Source organism: Apus apus, chromosome 13 (assembly GCF_020740795.1).
Source record: "Apus apus isolate bApuApu2 chromosome 13, bApuApu2.pri.cur, whole genome shotgun sequence".
NCBI classification, from domain to species: Eukaryota; Metazoa; Chordata; class Aves; order Apodiformes; family Apodidae; genus Apus; species Apus apus.
In genome coordinates, this window is record NC_067294.1 from 11,209,827 (window position 1) to 11,231,310 (window position 21,484).

General features: G+C 43.5%; 1 protein-coding gene across 4 annotated transcripts in view; it reads left to right on the plus strand.

Moving 5' to 3' along the window:
* The window catches only part of HTR4 (5-hydroxytryptamine receptor 4), a 107,954-nt gene that overhangs the window by 24,934 nt on the left and 61,536 nt on the right, over window positions 1-21,484 (plus strand). For 3 of the 4 annotated variants that reach the window (XR_007890802.1, XM_051631250.1, XM_051631251.1), the window contains exon 2: window positions 6,700-6,781. Coding sequence is in view for 2 of the 4 variants with exons in the window: in XM_051631250.1 (XP_051487210.1) it covers window positions 6,756-6,781 (26 nt within the window). In the remaining 2 variants the exon portion in view is untranslated. Of the gene's footprint in view, window positions 1-6,699; window positions 6,782-12,622; window positions 12,711-21,484 lie in introns of those variants that run through there. The other variant, XM_051631252.1, reaches the window with a different exon arrangement.

Consider the following 21,484-nt stretch of genomic DNA (forward strand, 5'->3'; position numbering starts at 1 on the left):
GGAAGATCTTGGCAGTGCCGCTATCACAAACAGGTGGTGGAAATGGAGTGAACAAATTGGATCACTCTTGGTATTTCCTACTCCTCAAGTGTTATCAAGGATGTTTTCTTACAACTCTTTTTGGTTTTGGACTGCTCTGCTGTGATGAGCAGGAAATTATCTTTGGATTGAGGTGACTGTCACTCCACAGAATCATTTTAATATGGCCCGGGAAGATCTTGTCCAGCTGGCCTCTACTAACAACTTCTCCTTCTCTGAAAAAGATGAAGATGGAGCAATGATAAAAATCACAACCTCAAATGTGAAATGTGGTAGGAATTGAACAACAGCTTTTTTTGATTCAATCGCAGCTTTAATTTGGCAGATGTTCACTGCAGAAAGCAAGGAGCCTCTTGAAATCACAGATTCAGACAGTAGTAGTGTCTTTATTTATGTTAGAATTATTCCTCTGGCCTTAATCAGGAATCACAAATACAGGATGAAAGCTAAATGACTCCCTGTACTTCGAAGAACTTATAGTCTGATATATGGGAACAGCAATTTCTACAGGAAGGCTAATCAGGCTTTCCAGAAATCAACGACATATTTTTTTATCAGTCGACTGCTCCGTGTTACCCAGTAACAACAGGTCTCTTCAGGACATTTACACTGAAGGCAGAGACCGTATCAAATCACCATCACTGCATGTCACACTCAGCTCTAAAAAGACAAAGCTGGCAAAGGACAGGGAAAGGCTTAAGCTAAAACCTTACATTTATAAGGAGATGAGTGAAGGTGAAGAAGTACAGTGATAAGTCCAATTCTTTGCAGAGGGCGTGAGACACTCAGAGAGCGAATATAGGGGGGTTTTATTACCATCTCTCTCCTCTGTGGTGCAGTAGAGCAGAAGAAACAGTGTGAGATTCATCTGTAGGTAAAAAGAAATGGACTTTTCAGATTGCTCTGTCCACCCTAGTTGTGACTTTACTTAAGGTGTCACAAATGATGAAGCAGCACAATCTAGTGCTGCAGGAAATGGGGGTGTAGGTTTTTCAGGAGAATGACTCAACTGTTCTGTTGTCATCAGCTCAGCAGTAACAGAAAGTGGAATTAGATTGGGCTTGAGTGGGATGGGAATACATTGGATGAAGAATGTGTCAGTGTTTCAGTTAACCACTGCCTTGCAAAGGCAATGCCTTGTAAGTCTGGTGTGGCTATTGCTGTTACCTAGTGGGACATTTTCATCTCCAGTCTGAGGCCACCACATAGAGCAGGTGAGTTTGTGGTCACTTAAGAGACAGGATTAGCTGTTGGCCACCAGCTAGCTCCTTATGATTTCTGAGAAATGAATGATTTGTTAATACCTTAAAGCCAGTGAGTAAAGTTTCCCCAAGAGTCTCTAGAGCTTGGTTGGGAAGATACATTGGTGTATTCATGTCCTGGTTTTTTCCCTTCCTACCCCCTCCCCACTGCAGAGGTGAAGAGGAGAGGTACAGGAGGAGAAGAGGTAGGGAAGCATCTGCTGAGGTGACTTGGTGGTGTGTCAGGCAGAGGAGTGAGACATAAGCATGCAGCTGATCTCATCTTGAGAGGTGGATGGCTTCTGGTTTCCCTGAATGCCATCAATGCAGCCGTCCTGAGGCTTATTGCTGGGTTGCCTTTCCCAAGTCAGAGCCAGACTTCTGTGCAGTGGTGACTAGAACTAGTCATACACACAGGGTAAAATCTGTTTTGCTCTTTTTTGGTGGCAGTGATTACTGGAAGATAAAACAAGAGGATCTCTTGCCTCACAAGGGAAGTCTGTGGAGCTGCCATGTCAAGCCTGCTGGAGATGCTGTGCCTGTATTTTTTTTTTTTCCATTTGAAAATGTTGTGCTCTGCTGAAGTGAAAATACTGCCAAGAATACTGAGTTCAGTTACATTTCTCTGGGAGAACAGTTCTTTGTGAATACCTTTTTTTTATTTTTTATTGGGGTCCTTTGGTTGGTTTGTTGTTGGTTTTTATGTTTTTGGTTTTGGTTTTTTTAGTTTAAGGGTTCCAAGTTTGTTAGGGGTTTTTTGTTTGTTTGTTTTGTTTTTAAATTATAAAATAGAAAGTTTCAGTTATTGTAGATGTCTCCATCATAGCATGATGTGCACTGACATATCACCAAAAAGTTTTTCTTCCATTTTACAGGTATTACCAAAATTAATTTTGTTCTGACACCTGAAAGAGTGAAACCATTTTACTTCACTGACTGGATTCAGCCCCTCATGATAACCCAAGTGGTGGGTTTTTCATTCCAGTCCCTGATACCAAAGCCAAAGAGAACACATATGAGAAGACTAATTTTGAGATGTTATCTGGAATGTGGAGGCTCAGCCAGACTCTCCTTTCTGACCAGTGGAGTGGACCCAGTCTGAGCAGAAGCCAGAACCAGATCTGTATGAGAAACCTCATATGAGAAACCTGTGAGACTGGGAGCCCCACTTGAGTTCCTTGGCAGGTGGTGAATGGGGCTGCTCTTAGCTGCTCTGGAGCTTGGGAGAGGAAGACCATGGGTTTGCAGGACTGTTGCCTTCAGCCCATGCTATAGAGCAGGGACTGCTCATGAGCTGTTTGTTGGTTGCTGGATGTTTATGTTTAGGAAAACAAGGACCTGGCTGCAGTGATGTGCCTGGCTCCCTGTGCCTGCCATCACCATCATGCATAACAGCAGAGAAGCTCCTTTCTGCTGAAGAGAATGTGTGTGTGATGGGCTGGATGGTGGAAGGGCTGTGTTAGGTCACTGTTATCTTTCCTAGGCAGAGAACAGCTTCGTAATTGAGTATGAGTAATCACTTTCATAACAAAGGACAGCACCAGGCCCTCTAAGTGAGCCAGATACATTTACAGAATAACTTGTGGAGGCTTTTATTACATGGTACTGACATCACTTTTCCTTCTGGTTTGAGATTCCAATGACTGCAAGTCTAACCCCTGCAGTGTCATGGGGAGAGGCAAAAGGGAAGGAAGATCCAATTTTAAAGTCCATTACCAAAAAGCTGACAAAAGCTAAATGTCTTTCGTTTACTGTCCTTTAATTATTTGTTGTTTATGTGCTTTATCATATGGGGAAAGATGAAAGAAATTACAGCCCCTCAAATACCACAGGTCTCCTGTTCAGTGGTGGGATGTTCCTGATCCCAGAGGGCTGTGGAGTGGAATGCTGTGAATGCATAGCCTATTCAGACTCAAACATTGCTTGTTGCTGTATTTGTGGGGAAAAAGAAGGTAAACATGCTTGTGTGGGACAAAAATGTTACAAATTATTTTAAAAGTTTCCTCAAGGTTGCAGAGATTGGGAATATATAAAGAATTATAGGAAAATATAAATAATATGTGAAATATAGTATAAGAAATGTGGTTGCTGGCTGTCACACAGTGTATGGGGTGGCTGCCAGAAACACACCTAAGACCACAGTGAGCCTGGGGGGTTTGTATTCAAAATTCCTAGTTTTATCAAAAGACCTTCATTTTTTCCTACTTTGTACCAAAAGTGTTATTTCTACTGTATAAACAAACAAAAAAAAAAAAAAAGAAAAAAAAAGAAGAAAATACTAATGGAAGTAAAAGAAGTCTTCCCATGTTTTTAAGTGTCATACTTGCTGTGACTGAAGGACCAGAGCTGCTGGTGCCTACACAGAAAATTGCATTTTGATGAATAGAGAAGACAACAGTTCTGTACTGAAATTGTCAGTTTTGCTTGTTTCAGAAACCTTCCCAAGACACCTCTGAAACCCTGATAATGAAGGGAGCACGGAGGACTGGGATAGTGCAGATTGGTGACATTTTTTCTGTCTTCTCTTATTCCTACCCTGTCCTCTTGTTGGCTTCCCCACATACACACATTTCCCTTGTAATTCAGACCCACAACAGACACGAACTGCAGCAAAACAGTTTCACAACTTCCCACTGTAAGTACTGAAGCCTCTCTTCCTCTGCATAGCAAGGGAACATTTTCCCCTCAATCAGTGTCAACTGAATTTGATTTTCGTCCTGCCATATCTGTGCTATGTCAACACTAAGATAGTTTCATACCTGTATCTTACATCCAGGGGCTGCCTCTGCCCTGCTCTGAATCCTCGTGGTGGGGTTCAGTCAACCTCTTTGTGCCTCCACTGTAAAGAGAGATGACTACTTGCTTTTGAAGGATGCTGTGAGACAGAGGTAACCAGTGCTCACAGACTGTGCTGAAGGCAGAGGAGGTGACTCAAGATCTCATGTGTTTTGACTGTGGTTTATCAAGATTCTGTTTGTTTCATATTTATCCTTTTTGAAATGGCAGGCCAAGGAAGAACATGTTCCTATCCCCATCTGAAACAAAGCACTGTATCCGACCTATTCTGATATATTTCCTTCAGAATAAATAGAAATTAATTCAACCTATATGCCAAATGAATGATTGGAATCAAGTGGTCATTTAAAACCTTTTTGGAGATGAAATAATTTGGTTTCTTTTTGTATATTTGTTTGAGCTCAGAGTCTATTGATTATATTTTTACATCCTTAAATCCCATCTTCCAGGGTATTCTTTCTGCATCTTGGGCAGGCAGCAGTCCCAGCAGGCTGTGAGGTGTTTTGTCCTATGGAAGAACTGCGGGAGCACAGGAGAGGTGGTTTGGAATTTTTTCTCCCTAAATTAAAGTTGGAGGTCAGTTCTTGGGCAGAATGGACTTGATCAGAAACTCTATAGACTTGTGTTTTCGCGAGATGCAGTGGTAGCCTCCAACTCACCAGATTTCAGTGTTCTTAGAAACACAGTTGAAGGCTTAGGCTGTAAATAGTGGCCAAATTCTGAAAGCTTCCACCCTTAGATAAAAACACCCTTTTGTCTTGAGTCTTGCAGAACTGTGTCTAGTCTCTGCCTACTGAAGTACTAATTCTGGTAAACACTGAACCAGGCCAGAATGGTGGGTGTTCATTTGCAGTGCAGATTTGGCATAGCATCTAGGAAGTCTGAGTCAGTATTATTACAACCTTTCCTTTGAATCCAAGTAACCACAATGACGTTATTGCATTTGAGTTATTATTAATAACAGCACCATGGACATGGCTTTTTCCTTGGCTCTCTGGAGACACATCACATGGGGCAACCAACTGTCTGAAGAGCTCAGAAACTTACCCCTTTTCTTCTTTTACTGGATTACCAGCAGCAAACACATGAACCCTTGATTAAGACGATGCATTCATTTCTTTGGACATGATGAAATTTTCATAGAGTTAAAAATCCCATTAATATTTATATCACTAATGTTACCAGGAGTAAGTACATCCATTTTAACTTGAGCTGCAAATAATTTAGTTCTTTGTAATTACAGCACTGCTATTAAGTATTCATAAAGCTGTACAATATAGGTCCACAGGAAACCTATTTTAATTTAGTGGTAAGTCAATGTTTTAATTTTGTGTAAAAACAGAAACTAATTTACTGAGCATTCTTGCTTTTATTTTCCCAGCCAGGTTTGGCAAGCTTGTTTCAGTTGATTGTATTTAATCTACTTCTTGTAGCTGTGAAAGTTTGGAAGTTACCATGAAAACTCTGAGATCCAGTGTAGCTTTTGTGTGTGTGTGGTGTAACGTGGGATTTTGAATGTAAGCACAGACTGGAAGAGGTCACTTAAATCACAGTGCTCAGCTCCTCCATGCCACCAGAATCACAACATGATGTGTTTTCTTAAACTCAGACTTGGATAACAAGTTTCAAGAATTAGTAATCATGTTGCTTACATTTATGTCTAGAAATGAGACTATTTCAGCTGTGAGATTTTTGAAAACATATATAGTTGGATTCCTCTGAGGTCACTGGGGGCTTCACTCCCAGAAGGGCAGGATTTTTGTGTGTGCCCCTTTCCACACCCACACCCTGAGCTCACTGGGTGCAGCATGGGATGCAGTGTGTGCTGGTATAATGTTTTGGTGTGTGTCTTTTAAAATGATTTCCCTACTTAACTCATTTGTGGCAATTAGAGGGAAGGAGCTGTTACCATTTTGAGGAGGCAATACGCAGAATGGGATTTCTCAACAAGTGACATGTGTGCAGAGGACTCTGATAGCCACAGTCTTAGATGTGCTCTGCATTCTGTGTGCTGTTTCTTATGACTTCTGCCTAAGCTGCTGCTCCTGACCCCTATGGAAACTGAGTGTTTGTCCAGAGGAGCCTTTTCCCTGTACCAATGTAACAGTCCTTGCAGTATTTTACTACCTTGCTGCATTTGAAACAGTCCTCTGGGAATCTAAATCCCAGAAATTCCCAGGAGAAGTAAGGATCATGGACTGATTGAGGTTTGATTTTGGGTTCCAGGTGAAGAACTGGAAGCTCATAAAAGGGGATTATTTTTTAGTTGTTATTTTTGTTATAGCCAGCATCCCACTGGGATCTTGAAGCACTGTTGGCCCTGGGTTATGGGTGAGTGGGTGCTGTGTGTACAGCCAGGGAGGGGTGTCTGTCACTTCAGCTTGGTTTTGTGCTTCCAGGCATGCACCTTAGAGTTGAGAGATACAAATATGCCTGGGTTGGTAACAGAAAATTGTGTTATGACAGCTCTATCCTGTATGACTTCATTTTGACATGTCCACATGACTTCTGTTTTCAAGACAAGCCAGGCCAGAGGGGTAAAACACAGCATGTGGGTGTCTTTGCTGGGGTAACTGTGCACCCTTTAGTTTATAACTGTCCTTTCTAACTCTCTTCACTGCAGGATGAGGTCTCTTCTATGGACATTGAACTTCCAGCTACCTATGCCTGTTGCCTGGGATGGAAGAACTTGATGTTAATGTGAGGTAGGATAAATTACAGGGCTCCTCCTGTACCATGTCTCATCCAGCCGGTGAGCTGCAGGGGGGCAGCAGCCATGCAGTGTGTTAGCAAAGCTGCAGGATTTTGTTTTCTGTTTGCCTGTAGATGAAGGTCTCAGGTCATGCAGCAATGCCTGGTTTGGGGTTTCCTGGAGCTTCTGTGAGGATGTAGTGTGATCTTGCTGTTGGTGTAAATGTCAGATGTGGCATTGCCAAGACAATGACTCCCTTGCAGTAGAATCAGTGACCAGGCACGAGCCCATCTGTGCTTGCTGAAAGTCTGATCCAAGGTGGTTTTTTTGTTCAATGGTCTAAAATCTTACAACTTCACCTCTGCTGTCTCAGAGACAATTTCTGTTCTACACAAGCCCACTCAAAGCACTGCACTAGCAGAGAGCACACCTCTGGTGTCCATTCACCTACTCAAGTGCCAGGAAAGTCACCAGCAGCTCCAGGTTGCTGCTTTAATGCACACTTAGCAGGTCACATTTGTAACCCAGTAATCAATGTTGAGAGCTAATGTGTTTTGCTAATTAAATTTGTCTTGTCTTTTCAATACCAGAGGTGTAGTTAAATGCGTGGGCTACTGCTGGTTCTCAGCAAAGGGAATTAAGGTGCTGACACTGGGCAATTTTCCCTACAATCTCTGCCTTCCTCTATAGACACTAGGAAAAAAATTATTTCTCACAGTGGTGAAAAAAAAATCCCCATTATACATTCCATCATTCATAGAAGGAAAATGTGTCAGTTCATAAACACCAAGGGGCACAGAGAAACTGGCTCAGGTGGTGCCTGGGCACAGGGATACTGTACCTGGGAGGGAAGTGTGACATTATATTTACCTATGTATTTCTTCAGTAATGTGCTATTTGCTGCCAGTGGAGGCAGACAATGAGTAGATCTGACCCAGCATATGTTTCTGAGTGATCTATCAGAGTTTTGTAATTCCTTATTTGTAGGAACCTACATATCATTATTTGTTTCTTCCTATTTTGGTTTTTACTGTATTGGCCCTAATTGTGGTCCGAAGAAATATCCAGCAACACCCTCCCCTCAACCCAAAACCCAAACTCAGATGAAACAGTTTCCTGTCAGAATTAGGCTTCCTCTTTCTACTTGTGGTATTTTTCAACATGTGAGGTACCTGAAGTCAAGGAGAGGGCTTGAGAGGAAGGAGGTTTGGGTGCTCTGTGGTGCCAGAGCACGGGCAGAGCTGGGGATCATCTTCCTCTGGAAATCACCCCTTGCACAGGCCTAGGAAAAAATTTTTTTTGAAAAAACAGCTTTCTCCTAGAGACCAGCTGGTGTGCTCTGACCCTGGCAGGGCAGTGGGAGGCATCTCTGAGGAGGAAATTCTCTCTTGGTGAACTATTTCATCTGACTTTCTGTTTAGAAGTTAGAAGGCAACAGAAGCTATCCTGGGGATCTGATGAATGAAAATCCATGGGAATTTGAAAGCTCTCCTGAATCAATATTGATTCATCATTCCCCAGCTGTTTTGATCAAACACTGTGGTCAAATCTCACTTTGTTACACTGCAGGAATTATGTTATTCCTTTGCTCCTAGGGACTCTTTCCAAGCTGGGCTAACACAGTCCTTGGCTTGGTGTGACTGCATATACAGACTTCGGGGCAGGTGCATGATTTTATTTTGACTCCCTCGTTTTCCAAACTATGAATTTTTGGGTTGAGATCTTTACTTGTCAGCTGCCAATAAGTAGCTCATTTCTCCTTTATCTGCCCTGATTTCAGCTTTTTTGGTTTTGTTTGTTTGTTTGCTTGTTTGTTTGGTTTTGGCTGAGATGTGGAATACTGAGTGTGTGTCACATGCCAGAGCTGGCACAGGGTGTCCTGCCTGGTGGTGACAAGGTGCTTGCCCAGGGTTCTGGTAGATTTGTACAAAACTCTGAAACATTTTTGAACTTCTCTCTTTCAGTTTTTTCTGGGTTTCTTTTTTGTGCATTAGACAATTTCACTTTCATACAAAATGATTTTGACAGTCTCGGACAAAGTGGGAAAAGGTTGAATCTCTTTGGGCACAGAAGGGAGGTGTGCTCAGAGCTGCCTTTGGTGCTGTCTGTGTTTCTGTGCCTACATTTGCATTTCAGTGCAGAGCAGCAGTCAGGTGAATCCCCTGCTCAGACCAACACATGGTGTATCAGTTCAGATCACACAGCACTTAGCAAGGGGACTTGGGGGCTGCATTCCTCTTGGAAAACATTAATCCAGCAGCTCTGGGCCATGAGCTCTGCAGTCCACAATGAGGATTCAAACCATGCAGCTTCCATACTCAGGTGTGGTGGGGACACTCAGGCATGGCTAAATCTATTCCAAAACATCCTGCCATGATGATGTTTTGGACACTCTATATCCTTCATAGCATGGAGATGTAGGGTTCTCAGTGTCAGCTGCTTTGATCTGCTCCCTCTGTGCCAAATTGCCAGCTAAAGCAGACATAGTTTGTGTGTACAGAAGTCACCTGGGAGTTCATGGACTCTTGTTTTCCTGTGTACAAACCAGGCAGTGAGTGTGTAGATGCATGGTAACTCTGCCCATGAAAACTGTGAGAGGAACTTCTGTGTACCAAGGATGGCACTTGCAGACCTTGCTGAGAAATACAGTTTGAACTGGGAGGACTCTGCTCTGCTTGGGCACTTGCCAGTGTAGGCTGCAAACATGCCATGCACAGGCAGTGAGTAACAGCCTTATTAAAGACTATGAAATCCTTCCTAGACCTTTGGTAGCACTCCAGTCATCTCACTGCAGAGCATTCCCTGTAGCCAGGAATGAAATAAAGCTTCCCGTTGGCAGGCCAGTCCCTCCTTATCTTGAAGCAGCTAAATCTGACCCCTTTACAATGCTGGGAGCACAGATGATTCAAATCTGCCTCAGTTCTAAACGGTGTGGTTGGCCATTCCGGTGCCTTTTCCCTTCTTTGAGCCCAGCACTCACTGGAGTGCAACAGGTTGGGGAGCTGCAGTTCCTAGTGAGGCAATCTGAACACTTCTCAAAAGCCACAGAATTAGATTAATTTGCTGGCTGATGTTTCCATTGGACAAGCACCTATTATTGCGTGTTAAATATTGACTGCACAGTTGCATTTCAAGCAGCTTTTTAAACACTTCTATTAGCATTTTAAGCCAAGAGGCTGTACTCTGGGATTTGAGGGCCAGGTCCGTTTCTGGTCCTCACACCAAATTCTCTGTAGGACCTTGGGCAAATTTTCAAGACTGATTGTGACACCTGGATTCCCATACAAACTACAGCACTAGCAGCTCTTCAAGTCCATAGCTGGGAGGGGAGAACTGGAAGAGCAGCTGCTTGGCATTTACTGGTAGGACTGGGTGAGCCAGGGTTCATTGCACACCCTTGGGCAACAAGGAGAAACCTCTGCAACTTGGCTGGGTATTGCTGAGAGTGGTCAGGGCTGTTCTGTGAACTTTGCTCTGTATTGAGGTTTCCTGCTTCCTCAGGTGCTGGGGAGAGGCTCTTATGCTCTTGAGAAATCAGCTTTTGGAAAAAAAAAAAGAAAGGACCATAAGGATGTCAGTGCAAGTAAATAGCTTTTATGGAGCCTTTTTATTGTAGCTGTTGGTGATAGCAGACTCCCTTTGCTAAATCAACTATGGAGAAACAATGTATTATTTGTTTGTCACAACAGTAATTGCTTTTTTATTTTTAACCTAAGCCCCCAAAACAGCAGAATTTTAGATTGATGTTAATTGCTTCCCAACTTGGCTTTATCAGCTTTAGTTTTCTCATTTTGTTGCTGAAGGTATTTTTGTTGCTAAAAGTATTGAAAAATGCAGAGCCCTCCAGCAGTACTGTGTGGGGTTCATTAATCTTGTCTTGACTTTGAGAAATGAGAAGCAAGTTGAGGGAACAAGGAATCAAATTGGTTGAATTAGTTGTGTTCGGAAGCAAAGAAAATATTCCATTATTTAACCTGGCTGCTATTCCCAGAGTCCTCATACAGAGACAAAACGTGGATGGTTGGACTTGATGATCTTAAAGGTCTTTACCAACCAAAAATATATTTTATAGTGAATGTTATTTCTGACAGCAGAGCTTCTCAATAATGTGTCCTCTTGAGTCAGGTTGTGTGTCTGAGTGAGTCCCACTGCTGGAGCTTTGCTGTGTTGGCCCATGAGGCTGCTTCCTCCATGGACCACAAGAAGTGGTGCAGTTGATGGTTGGTTCTAACATGGGTTTGTTACCCAAAGCTGGTACATCAGCAGGATGGATGCCTGCAGAAAGAGGCAGAGAAGGTCTTGAGTCTCCTCTCCCCATCCAAACCTGGTGGGAGGCAGGAGCAGTGGTCAGTAATGGGAGAGAGAGGAACACAATTAACTCCATCCCTGAAGCCCTGTCAGGAGCTAAGGGATGTCCTAGGAGAGGAACTGTTGTGTGGCCTTGGTCCCTCATCTCCCCTGACTTAGGGCACTGGCAGCCAGCAGTGAGGACTGAGGGGCAAGAACTGAGCTGCGAGGCAGAACAGGCAGAAAACTGGGATGGAAGCAGAGGTGACTGTTGGGGTGAGGGGGAGGCTGTGCTGAGCACGTGGGACAAAAATAGTGCCCGATTTAATGATTCAAAGTGCAGAAAATGAAAGGGTTTTAGAAGGGAGCCTGTGTGCTCTCTGAGCATTCTGACAGTGGGGATTCATGGAAAGCAAACAGCTTAAGATCCCTCCAGCAGGCTGCAACACAGGTGTTTATTCTTATATATACTCAAGCTCTCTTCAAAACCTTTCCAGCTTCTATGCTTTGAGTCATTAAATCATTGTTTATCTCTACTTCTTTGACCACATTTCTGTTTAGGTGAGAAATACCAGGATAAAATGCCATATAACAGGCCAGAGTTAGCCTAGAGCACCCTTCTTTTCCCAGCCCCTTTCCAAGGGAAGATCAGCTCTAATCCTCCTGTAATACTTGCAGCATCCATCCAGAAAGGCATTTGCTCATGCGTTTCAGTGGAGACAGACATACTGATTGAGAAGATTTTCTACAGAACCTTGTCTTCTCCACTGTGTCCCCAGCCAGGAAAGGTGCAGTGCTCAGAGGAATGTGTAGATGAGAGCTGGGTGTTTTCATCCCTTGCTATATGGGTGATATAATGTCCTGTTCCCCTTGCTGAGCTGACGTGGATGAGTTCACTTTCTCCTGAGGATAATGACAGGCAGGACATGCAGTGCCAAAAAGAGTGAAGGAAAATCTTACAGATCTCCTATGGAGTCAAAGTTAACAGTATTGATTTACAACAGTTGTAGATATGGCCATATATATAAGCTGTCCTGTTGAGCAAAATGAACCATTTTACGAGGAGCTATTTGGTGGCTGGCCAGGTGCTGGGTCTTAGGGTTTAGCTGCCATGTTCCACAAGCTGGGAGCACTGGAATGCACAGGATGTTCCTGAACCTGCAGCCACAGACTCCAAGAACATTTACCATCTGCCAACACTGGATGCAAGAGGGGCAGAGCAGGAAGGCACAAGGGAGCAGGGCATGGTGTAGAGGTTCATTTTCATGTATTTGTGCTTCCAACCAAAAATCCTTGGTAGCCAAATAAGTGCTGCAAAATATCTTCTCTCTGCTGTATCTTCCCAGCCCAGGCACTGCTCAGCAGGAGCTGTAGCTCTTATCAGTCTGGGTACTTTTCATATCATTCAACTTATTTCTCAGTTTCTAGGGAAACACTTCCTAGCACTGTATTTATCGGAATGTCTTTCCAAACACCTCCACCAACACTTAATTAATGGGATTTTTAAGCTTGGCTCCAGCTTCTGCAAATTAATAGCATGCTCCCTTACAGCAGCTGGGGGGCAAGTGAGACATATCTGCTCTCCACAATACCTTAGAGGGTGCAGAGGCAGAGGAGCAGCTCCACCATTTGTCTGTGTGAGCATCCCCCGGGAGGTAAGGCCGGCAGGCGCTTTGCTGATGTTTCATTTGGCTTTTGTTAGTGTGCCCTGAGGGATCTGCACGGATGAAAATGCCCTTGGCAAAGAGCTGGGCTGTAAAAATTAACTTTTTGTTGTGTTTCAACACAGCCTTTCTTTAGCTTCAGTGTCTCTGCACAGAGTGGTAGATAGTGAATATCTGGAAGAGGCTGTGGAAGGCTGTTAAAACAGTCCAAAGCAGCTGCAGAACAAGCCATTTGCTGGTCAGGAAAGAGCATTTCTACTAGCTCAGATATGAAAGATGCCACAGCAAAGCATTTTGTGCTCTTTGGTTGGCTGTGTGTCTAGGACCTGCTACTGGGGAGTCTAAATGACTGTTGATAGGCTATTGCCTTGGAGCAGAGTCCATCTACAATGCAGATGAGAAATGTGTTCCTCTTCTTACCTAGTCCAGACTTTCCACTATTATTTTGCCCTTACTGTGCTGTGGCAATGGATTATCAATGACTGCCTGCTTTGGCAAACAGTCAGAGGTCTGAGTTTCAGCTGCTGGCTGAACTTAGTGTCTTGCCCCATCTGTTAACTGAGGACTTGCCATCATGTGTCCCCTGAACAGCAGCTTCTACCTCCCTGAGGACAGAACATTAAGTAAAAGCTGCTGTTGTCTGAACACAAGCTTTGCCATCTGATGGGCAGGAACCCTGGAGAGCTGAGGCTTTCAGGGAGTCTCTGGCTGTTTGAAGGTGAATGCTGTGTAGGACACGTTAGTTAAAAAATGTAGCAAGACAGAGGTTAGTTTTGCAAAAGGAGCTGCAGAGAGGAATGTTCAGCTTTTGTGCCTGTAACCCTCAACACAAACCAAGTAACTGAAGGCAAAACTGCTCTACCTGTAAGCACATGAACAGGAGGTGAAGAGGTGAAGGGTCTGCCTGTTGCAGGGGGTGCTTTGTCATTGATGCAGTTTTTGCTCTCTCTTCAGTTGGTGAAAGTTTACTATCGTGTTATGCAACTCAAGTCCTTCCCAGGATATGATGCCTGGATTGCAGGAAAGATTTGATCTCATGCTTGCCAGATGCTCTTCTGTTTCTCACATTTGAGGCAGAAAAATCTGGAAAGTTTAACAAAAAACCCGAACAAACAAGCAAACCGAAACATCCTTGCAGAAAATACATCAGAAACAGAATCTCAGGATTGGAGAAGGCTGCAGGGAACAGGAGCTGGGTTTCTGGCTCTGTGCTGCTATACCTGCTATAAATGGATCAGCAGCTGATATTTCAACTGCACTTTGGCATTGCTGTAAGCTCAGAGAGCAGGAAAGGAAAAAAGAAAAGGGCTTTGCTTGCTGCTTGTGAAGGATGGATGGGGTGAGCAGGATACTGTTAAGTGTCTGGCTACCCTTCTGTTCTTGGGTCAGAGGCAAGAAGAGAGGGAATTGGGCAGGACCTTTCCTTTCCCTGGGCACATGAGCTCATGGCTGCATGAGAGCCAAGGAAACATGTCATGGCTGTTTTGGGGTCAGATCTGTCTCCTGTCACCCCTCCCTATGCTGGGCACTTACCTCATAGCTTGTCTCTAACTGTGGCTCTGTGCATAGGCATAGAGCATTTCTGCCTAACAGTAGGCACAGACATTTTCTTTGCTTTTCCAACACCCAAAAAGCTTTAATAGACCCACTGTCAGCTTGTTCATTCACTCTGTGACTTCCACAGCCCAAACTCCCTCCCTGTGGGAAGCCTGGGTCACGCTCCAGCATGGTAGTGCTGATGCAAGAGCAGACTCCTGTGGTTACAGTGCAGCCCAAGAATGTGTCCTGATAACTTGGAGTTCTTTTAAAAGTGAGTTCCAGAAGTCAGATCTGTGTAAACAGATCACTTCACTTAGACCCCAGTTCCTTACCCTAATCTGGAAAATCACCCAAGCTCCCATTTGGCTCCTAGAGCTCAGATGGTGATTTTTCCAATTCCTTACCTCCAGACTTGTATCTGGTGGCATTTAGGTTCTGTTCACTATCCCTTAAAGGCCACGACTTGAAAACACAAAGTCTGCTTGTTTCTGAAGCCTCCTTTCCACAGTGAGACCAACGGGCTATGGTGTTGGGCCAGCTCATCTCTCACTGTCAGTAGAGCTTCTGAAAACCTTTCCATGGCTTGGTCTTCTTGTGAACTTCCTGAGAGCTCTGAGGACTAATCTGAAAACAGGCTGTTGTCTGCTCAACGAGGAGTGTAACGGGAATAAACAAATACAGCAAAAGAAGATAGGCAGGAAGGACCTTGTTCATATTGATCTAGTCAAGATGTTCTGAAGACTGAGAGCTGAGTGGTGAGGCAACTGCCCAGGAGCTGTGACATGTTTCTGAGCAGACTCAAGCAGGGTCATGAGTGTTTGGTCAAGTAGAGGATGTCACAGGAGTCCAGACAGTTTTGAGCTGATCTGTAGAAAGGAGAATGGGGGACATGGGCCATTCCCTTTCCAGCCTCCTCCAGGGAAGCTTCTTTGGGGCTTGTACATCAAGATATGAACCTCCTCTTCGCTGGTAGACATTCCTGGGAAATGAATAGACTTCCTTATTTCTTTGGCAATTAAACTGCTTTTGTGGTATTTTATGCCATGCTGGAGTGGAAGAATGCACATGTTTTTCCTCCATTCCCAAGTAACTGGAACAGATTTGGTCCCGTTACTGTCATTATTTGCAATTTCCATTTTTATGGGCCGTAATGGGGATGTGAATCTCAGGCAGAGCTGGCAGCTACAATGAAACATGGGGGGTTTATTTCTTGCAATTCAGCTACTGCTCAGTATGTGCTCCTGAGCCCAGCAGATCTGTGTCTAGTCCAACACAGGCACCCAGTATTTTTGTATTGCTTATACTAAGCCCTGTAAGCCATGATCTGAGCCCTCCTTGCTGCTGTCTTCTTGCTGCAACACGAGGATCTGCTTAGAATTACTCTTGATGACACACTGTAAAACAGAAGAAGTTTTCATTGAGGCTTGAAGCTGTAAATTGATTCAGCTAAAGTGTCTCTCACCTGGAATACCCATCAAAGTTGGTAACAAAGTTTAAATGGAAGTTAATCACAAAGGCAACTTTCTCTGCTCATCCTCAGTTAAAATATACTGCACCAGCTTTCAGAAATGTGCCTAATTAAGGATTTCAGTGCTTTCTGCCTGGCAGATGCTGTTAAGTTTCCAACAGCTTTTCAGACCCCTAAGCAGAGAACTTAAGCCCAATGGGAACAGGCTTCCTTGGTTACCCCCAAATGAGCACTGCCAGGATCTGCTGACCCTGGCTTGGGAGCCAGTTTCCCTGCTCTGATGTGGGGCAAATTACCCAGAAAACTGCTATAGTCACTTGTCTTTTTTTGAGCTTTGTGCCTCTATGTTTGGTTTGCCCCTCCTCTGATACTTGAAAAGAGCATCATGTTTGCAGTGCCATTTCCTAGATGTACCTAAGATGCTGGGGGCAGACATCTTACCTCTTCTTTGCTTCTCCCAAAACATTACAAACAGGCCCACATGATGCAGCTGACATGTCCAATCTTTCTTCCTCCATAGGCTTTTAAACTCTGAAACTGATCCTGTTTCTGCTCTGTTTTGTCAAATTTCAGCTCTCCAGGTCTTTGCTTGTTTCCAAGTGAGCAGTGAGTTTTCATTTCCAATTGGGCTCTTAGCCTGTCCTCCAGTTGGGTATGCAGCTTCATCACTTGTTTGCTAGTCTGCAGGACTTGTCATCTGATGATGCTGACCCTGGAACAGGGACACAGTAAACAGTGTCATTGCAGTGCTGCTGGTATTTTCTCTCCGTGGTGCTTTTAGCTTTTCTTTTTCTCTTCTTTATTTTTTTTTTCTGCCTACCCCTCTCACCCCCAGTTCTTGAACCAGTTTCCTCAGACAGTGGCAGAGAATAGTAGAGACATGTAGTACCCAGCTTATCAGGATGTAACATATTTGCAAGTGGCCAGTTATCAGACTGAAACAGACTTTTATAATCAGCCTGCAGTGGGGGAACAGATCAAACCTGAAGTTCATAGAACCTGTGAGTGAAAAGCCTGTACTTAATGCCGTGGAGTAACTTCTAGGTCATCTCACTCCCTTTAGAGGAACAAGGTCTCTCCATTTGCATTACTCTCATCTCCAGAAATGGTTGTTTCTAGGAATTTTTGTCGAGGGCTTCTGTAGATGAGCACAGTGAGACATTCCTCCTGGAAGTTTTTTTCATTTGTTAGCCAAAGGAAAACACAACAGAACAAACACTTCCAGAGCTTCTCAGCCTGACCTTAGAGAATCTGTGCTGGAGATGAGTCCTGAATGGGATCTGGGTTGCATCTGAGCTGAATGGTTGCACTCACCACCTACAAGGCAGTCCCAACTCTTTGCTCTTCCTCTGTCGTGCTGCTTGCCCAGGTTGACATCCTCTCTTGTTTATTTGAAGTGAGAAATATGATGAGGGGTTTGTGAAGAGTATTCAGAGTATGTACTTAGAGGGGGACATAGAAGGAGGTTTAAATAAAACAAGAAATTTAAGTGCTCTGTTCTTGATTCAAGGACTTTCCATGTCCCTGCTTAGAAAGGACACCTGCCTGGGGCCCAAATGCAGGAGTGAGGTTCATACAAGGTGAGTTGATGAACACTTGCTCTGGGAGTGGAAGTTTCTGGCTGCCATCTCTGGAATTAGCTTTACCAAACTCTGGTCTTTATGGAAAAGCTCAAATGGAGATAGTGAAGTTGGAAATTCATTACATGTCAAAGATGACTTTTATCCAGAAGACTGATGTGTTCTGTGTCAGAGGATGGTGAACTGGCTGAGCAGGTCAGAAACTGTGGCACTGGAGAGGGACTAAGGAGACACCATTTCCTGGGGATAGAAGGCAATCACTCAGCCCAATATTGAAGGGGCACACACCCCGGGAGCTGAACAGATGAATTCCACCTCCCTGTGCCTTAGAAAAACTTATTAGGTTGTACAGTCCTATGATGCCTTCAAAAAAAAGTAGTAAAAGTGCCTCCTGCTATTGTCTGCTAATGAATGAGCTGGGAACTGGATTCATGTGGCTCAGAGCCAGTCGGGGTGTCTGGGGGGTGTCTCAAAATATATTCCAGAATCAGTGTATTATCTAGTCTGTGCCAAGTCTTCCATTAACAGGGGTAACAACAAGAAACTCTTTCATTCCTCTAGATTCTTTAAACTGGGAAACTATCCAGAAACTACTAGAAGTTAGACAGCCAATACCTGTGTTTGTCCTTTATTGTCCAAGGTGTAGACAAGCAGTGGGAAAAGTACACAGCCTGGATACTTCAATATCCAGTTTGATGCCAGGACTCTTCTACTGGTCTTGACTGAATGCCTCTCATTTAACAGTATTTCCTTGACTGCAAATCTTGGTTGCAAGAGCAGAGCAAGACCTTTATGCTTTTTGTTTTGAAAGTCTTGCAACTCTAGGCTTTTGGCAAAGATGGGAACAAAGTTTTGAAAATGAGAAATCAGTACAGGAACAACCAGTAAAGACTAAGTACTGCCACTGTGGCATGTCAGTAAAGAGTTATCTTTGGGGAAGCAAGTATGTATGGATATTGCAGGACTCAATTTTCATTTTTGTGGGGAAAATTATAGCAAGACAGGGAAGCAAATGCTTTTAGCCCAGGAGTAGCAGTTCATTCTTGAAGAACAGCAGGCTGTGCATGATCAGTCTCAGTGCATCCTAGTTTTGCACCTGGTTGTCACAGGAGTCATCACACAGACTTTTGAGGAATCTGGGCATTTGGAGAATGTTTAGTGTAAGTCTAAATCTTGATTTTTCCAGCTCACTCCCTGGCCAGAGTAGGTTATGTCACAGTTCTGCATCAAATTACTCCCCATTCCTAAACTACTGAGATGAACTTGAGATAGTTGTATGTGTAATGGTGATACTGCTTATGTCCCTGTAAAGTAAAATAATTTTATACAATAACTGAATTACACTCTTGTTAAAAAGTACATACTAGACTCTGTCTTCACTGTTTATAGAATATGGAAGTGTAATGAAGGACAGCTAATGGGAATGCTGCTGGGAAACAAGGTGCTTTGTTAAATCAGATCTCCTGAGCACAGCTATGTGGGATTTGTCATTGGAACACACAGCCTGCTCTGTTTAAGGCTTCTTTATGACATGAGATAGGCAAGAGCCACTTATCTGGAAAACAGAGGATAATCACATTATTAAGATGGCACATACACCAAAAAGTCAGGTTTGCTTTTGTGCTTCTTTCATCATCTTCTGTTCTTCATTAAACTGGCATGTAGTCTGGTGGATGAGGTGAACTTACTTCTGAAGAGCAATTCTAATTAGGAACTGGTCAAGACTTTTCTGATTTAAGACATGTTTGATATTTTATTTTATTCAGCATTTACAAAGGAGAAATGATTGTTACGTCTCTGCTGCCTAAATTCCTGCCTGTGCTCAAGACAGAGATTCTATTTTTTTTCATAGTTATATTTAGTAACCTCCTTAAAAAAGTAGACCCTGAATATCAAAAAACAAAACAAAAAAAGTTACATTTATGTGAAAATAAAAGGGGAATATTCAGCATGTGAAGGGATCACAGGGAGTAAAATTTTAAAACCTGAATGTATAATGTAAGGAACAAAACATAGTGCCAAGATCCTGCAAACTCCAGGCAGATGTGTAAGGCTGCAACTTGTGGTTGCACCAGGCTTCATACGAGCTCTCCTGTGGTAGTTACAGATCCCAGGCAGAGCATTGCAGCAGCTGCCTTTCCTCTCTGTAAATACAGTTATTTTAATCTGATGTTAATTTCATAAAGTAATTTTAGCTTATATTTTAGGTGACAATCTAATGGTTTTTAAGCACTGTGCTTCCATGCATCAGCCTGGCAGCAATATCCTTTCATATGTGGGTGTAAATTATGCAACACTTGATCTGCTGCTTGGGAACAAGCAGAGCTGGGATTTCATCCTTCATTGTATGGACAGTAGAGACAGAGGTAGCTGCTGGACTCCTGTTAAACTTCTCCTACAAAGAAGAGCTCCAAAATTTGGGCAGTGTCCAGAGATTTGCTGGATCTGGGTTTGTTTCCTACCTCTATTGCACATTTCCCATATACCTGTGCAAACTGCAGCCTCTCTCTCTCTCTCTGTCTCAGACCTTTATCTGTGTGAAGATCATGATAAAGCATTGCATTCTTCTGGATCAATTTTCAATCCAGAAAAGCCAAGAACTTCTGCTGGTGTAAGCTAAGGAAATTGCCTGGAGCAGCAAAAAGCTCAGGTTTTTCCTGGTTTGTTACTTGGAGCCCCTCATGCTTTGCCTGTCAACCTGAATCCAGGCAGTCTCCAAGCCTGAGGTGCAGAGCTGGAACCCCAACAGCTCCTGAGGTCCCACTACCTCTGGCAGCTCCAGCACTCCCCAGAGTGATGCTGCCACTGCTGGCTGACTGCACAGCCCACACCACTGTTTAAATAGCCTGTCTTCTTTGCTTCATCTTGACAATTGATTTTAATCAGTATTGTCAGCTGCTTAAAGCACTTCATTCTCTGAAGCACTACAGCATTCAGCCTCCAGGAAGTAAGAGGAGTGGAGGTGTGGGATCAGTGATGTTATGATTGGATATTAGGAAAATTTTCTTTACTGCAAGAGTGGTGAAACATTGGAACAGGCTGCCCAGGGAAGTGGTGGAGTCACTATCCATGGAGGTGTTAAAACAATGTGTAGACATAGCACTTCAGGGCATGGTGGTGTTGGGCTGACAGTTGGACTTGATGATCTTAGAGGTCTTTTCCAACCTTAATGATTCTATGAGTAGTTTTGTCTGGGAGAAGGTGAAGTCCTCATTTCATGGTTCATGATCCTACTTGGGCTGCTGCTGTTTGCAGTAACTTGGCATGTTTTCAGCACTACACCATCTGGGGAAGCAATTTGGATTGCAGAACATTTTTGAGGTTCAAGCCAGAACAAAAGGAGAAAAACTCATCCCTTCCCACCCACCCAACCACTGCAATTTATTTGGTTAAAAAAAAAAAAGCACTCAAACTGATCATATGACTGAGTTATTTTGATATGTGGCATGCTGTTTATTTCTGGCTTGTCAATAGTTTAATTATTTTCAATCTGTTTCTAAAACAGAAGTGAAGTACACAAGGGATTTGAATATGTTGGAAGTTGTCCTGCCATCTGCACAGTCTGAAGCCAAGTGGCACAGGCAGTGTAGTGTTTGAAGACATTAAAAGAAATTATTCTGGATTAATGCTGACTTCTGATTGGTATTTTTAGGTGGCAGTAGAAAAGAATATGTCACAGCTGGAAAGCTATAGATCAAATATCTTCTCCATTGTCATGTTTCTATACTGAGACACGTGTTGTTAGGTTTACTCATGGAAGAACATATCTTGATTTTACCTGTTTTACCTCTGATTTTATGGCCAGGGATAATCAGGGGAGTAGAAAGGAGGAAAGCCAAATGACAGGTTATTTGTAGTTAAAGACCTACATGACATATGATGTCAGGCTGGAGTTTTAGAGGGAAAAGCCATGACTTGATTGAAGCAAAGTGGAGATACTCTTTGATGTATTCCACTGAGGCCACAGTGAAATCAAGAGGAAAGCTCTTTTCTAGGCTGCCACTGCTCTGAGCTTTTACTCTTCTTCAGTGAGAATGACACACGTCCCTTGGTATGACGTGTTCACTGTGGTCCTTGGCTGCCTCCGGGAGATGCTCCAGGATACCTTGACAGGCAAAGTTCCACCTCTCCAGTTTGGAAATGGGCCGTCCAGCCTCTTTATCTCTTGCACTTCTCTG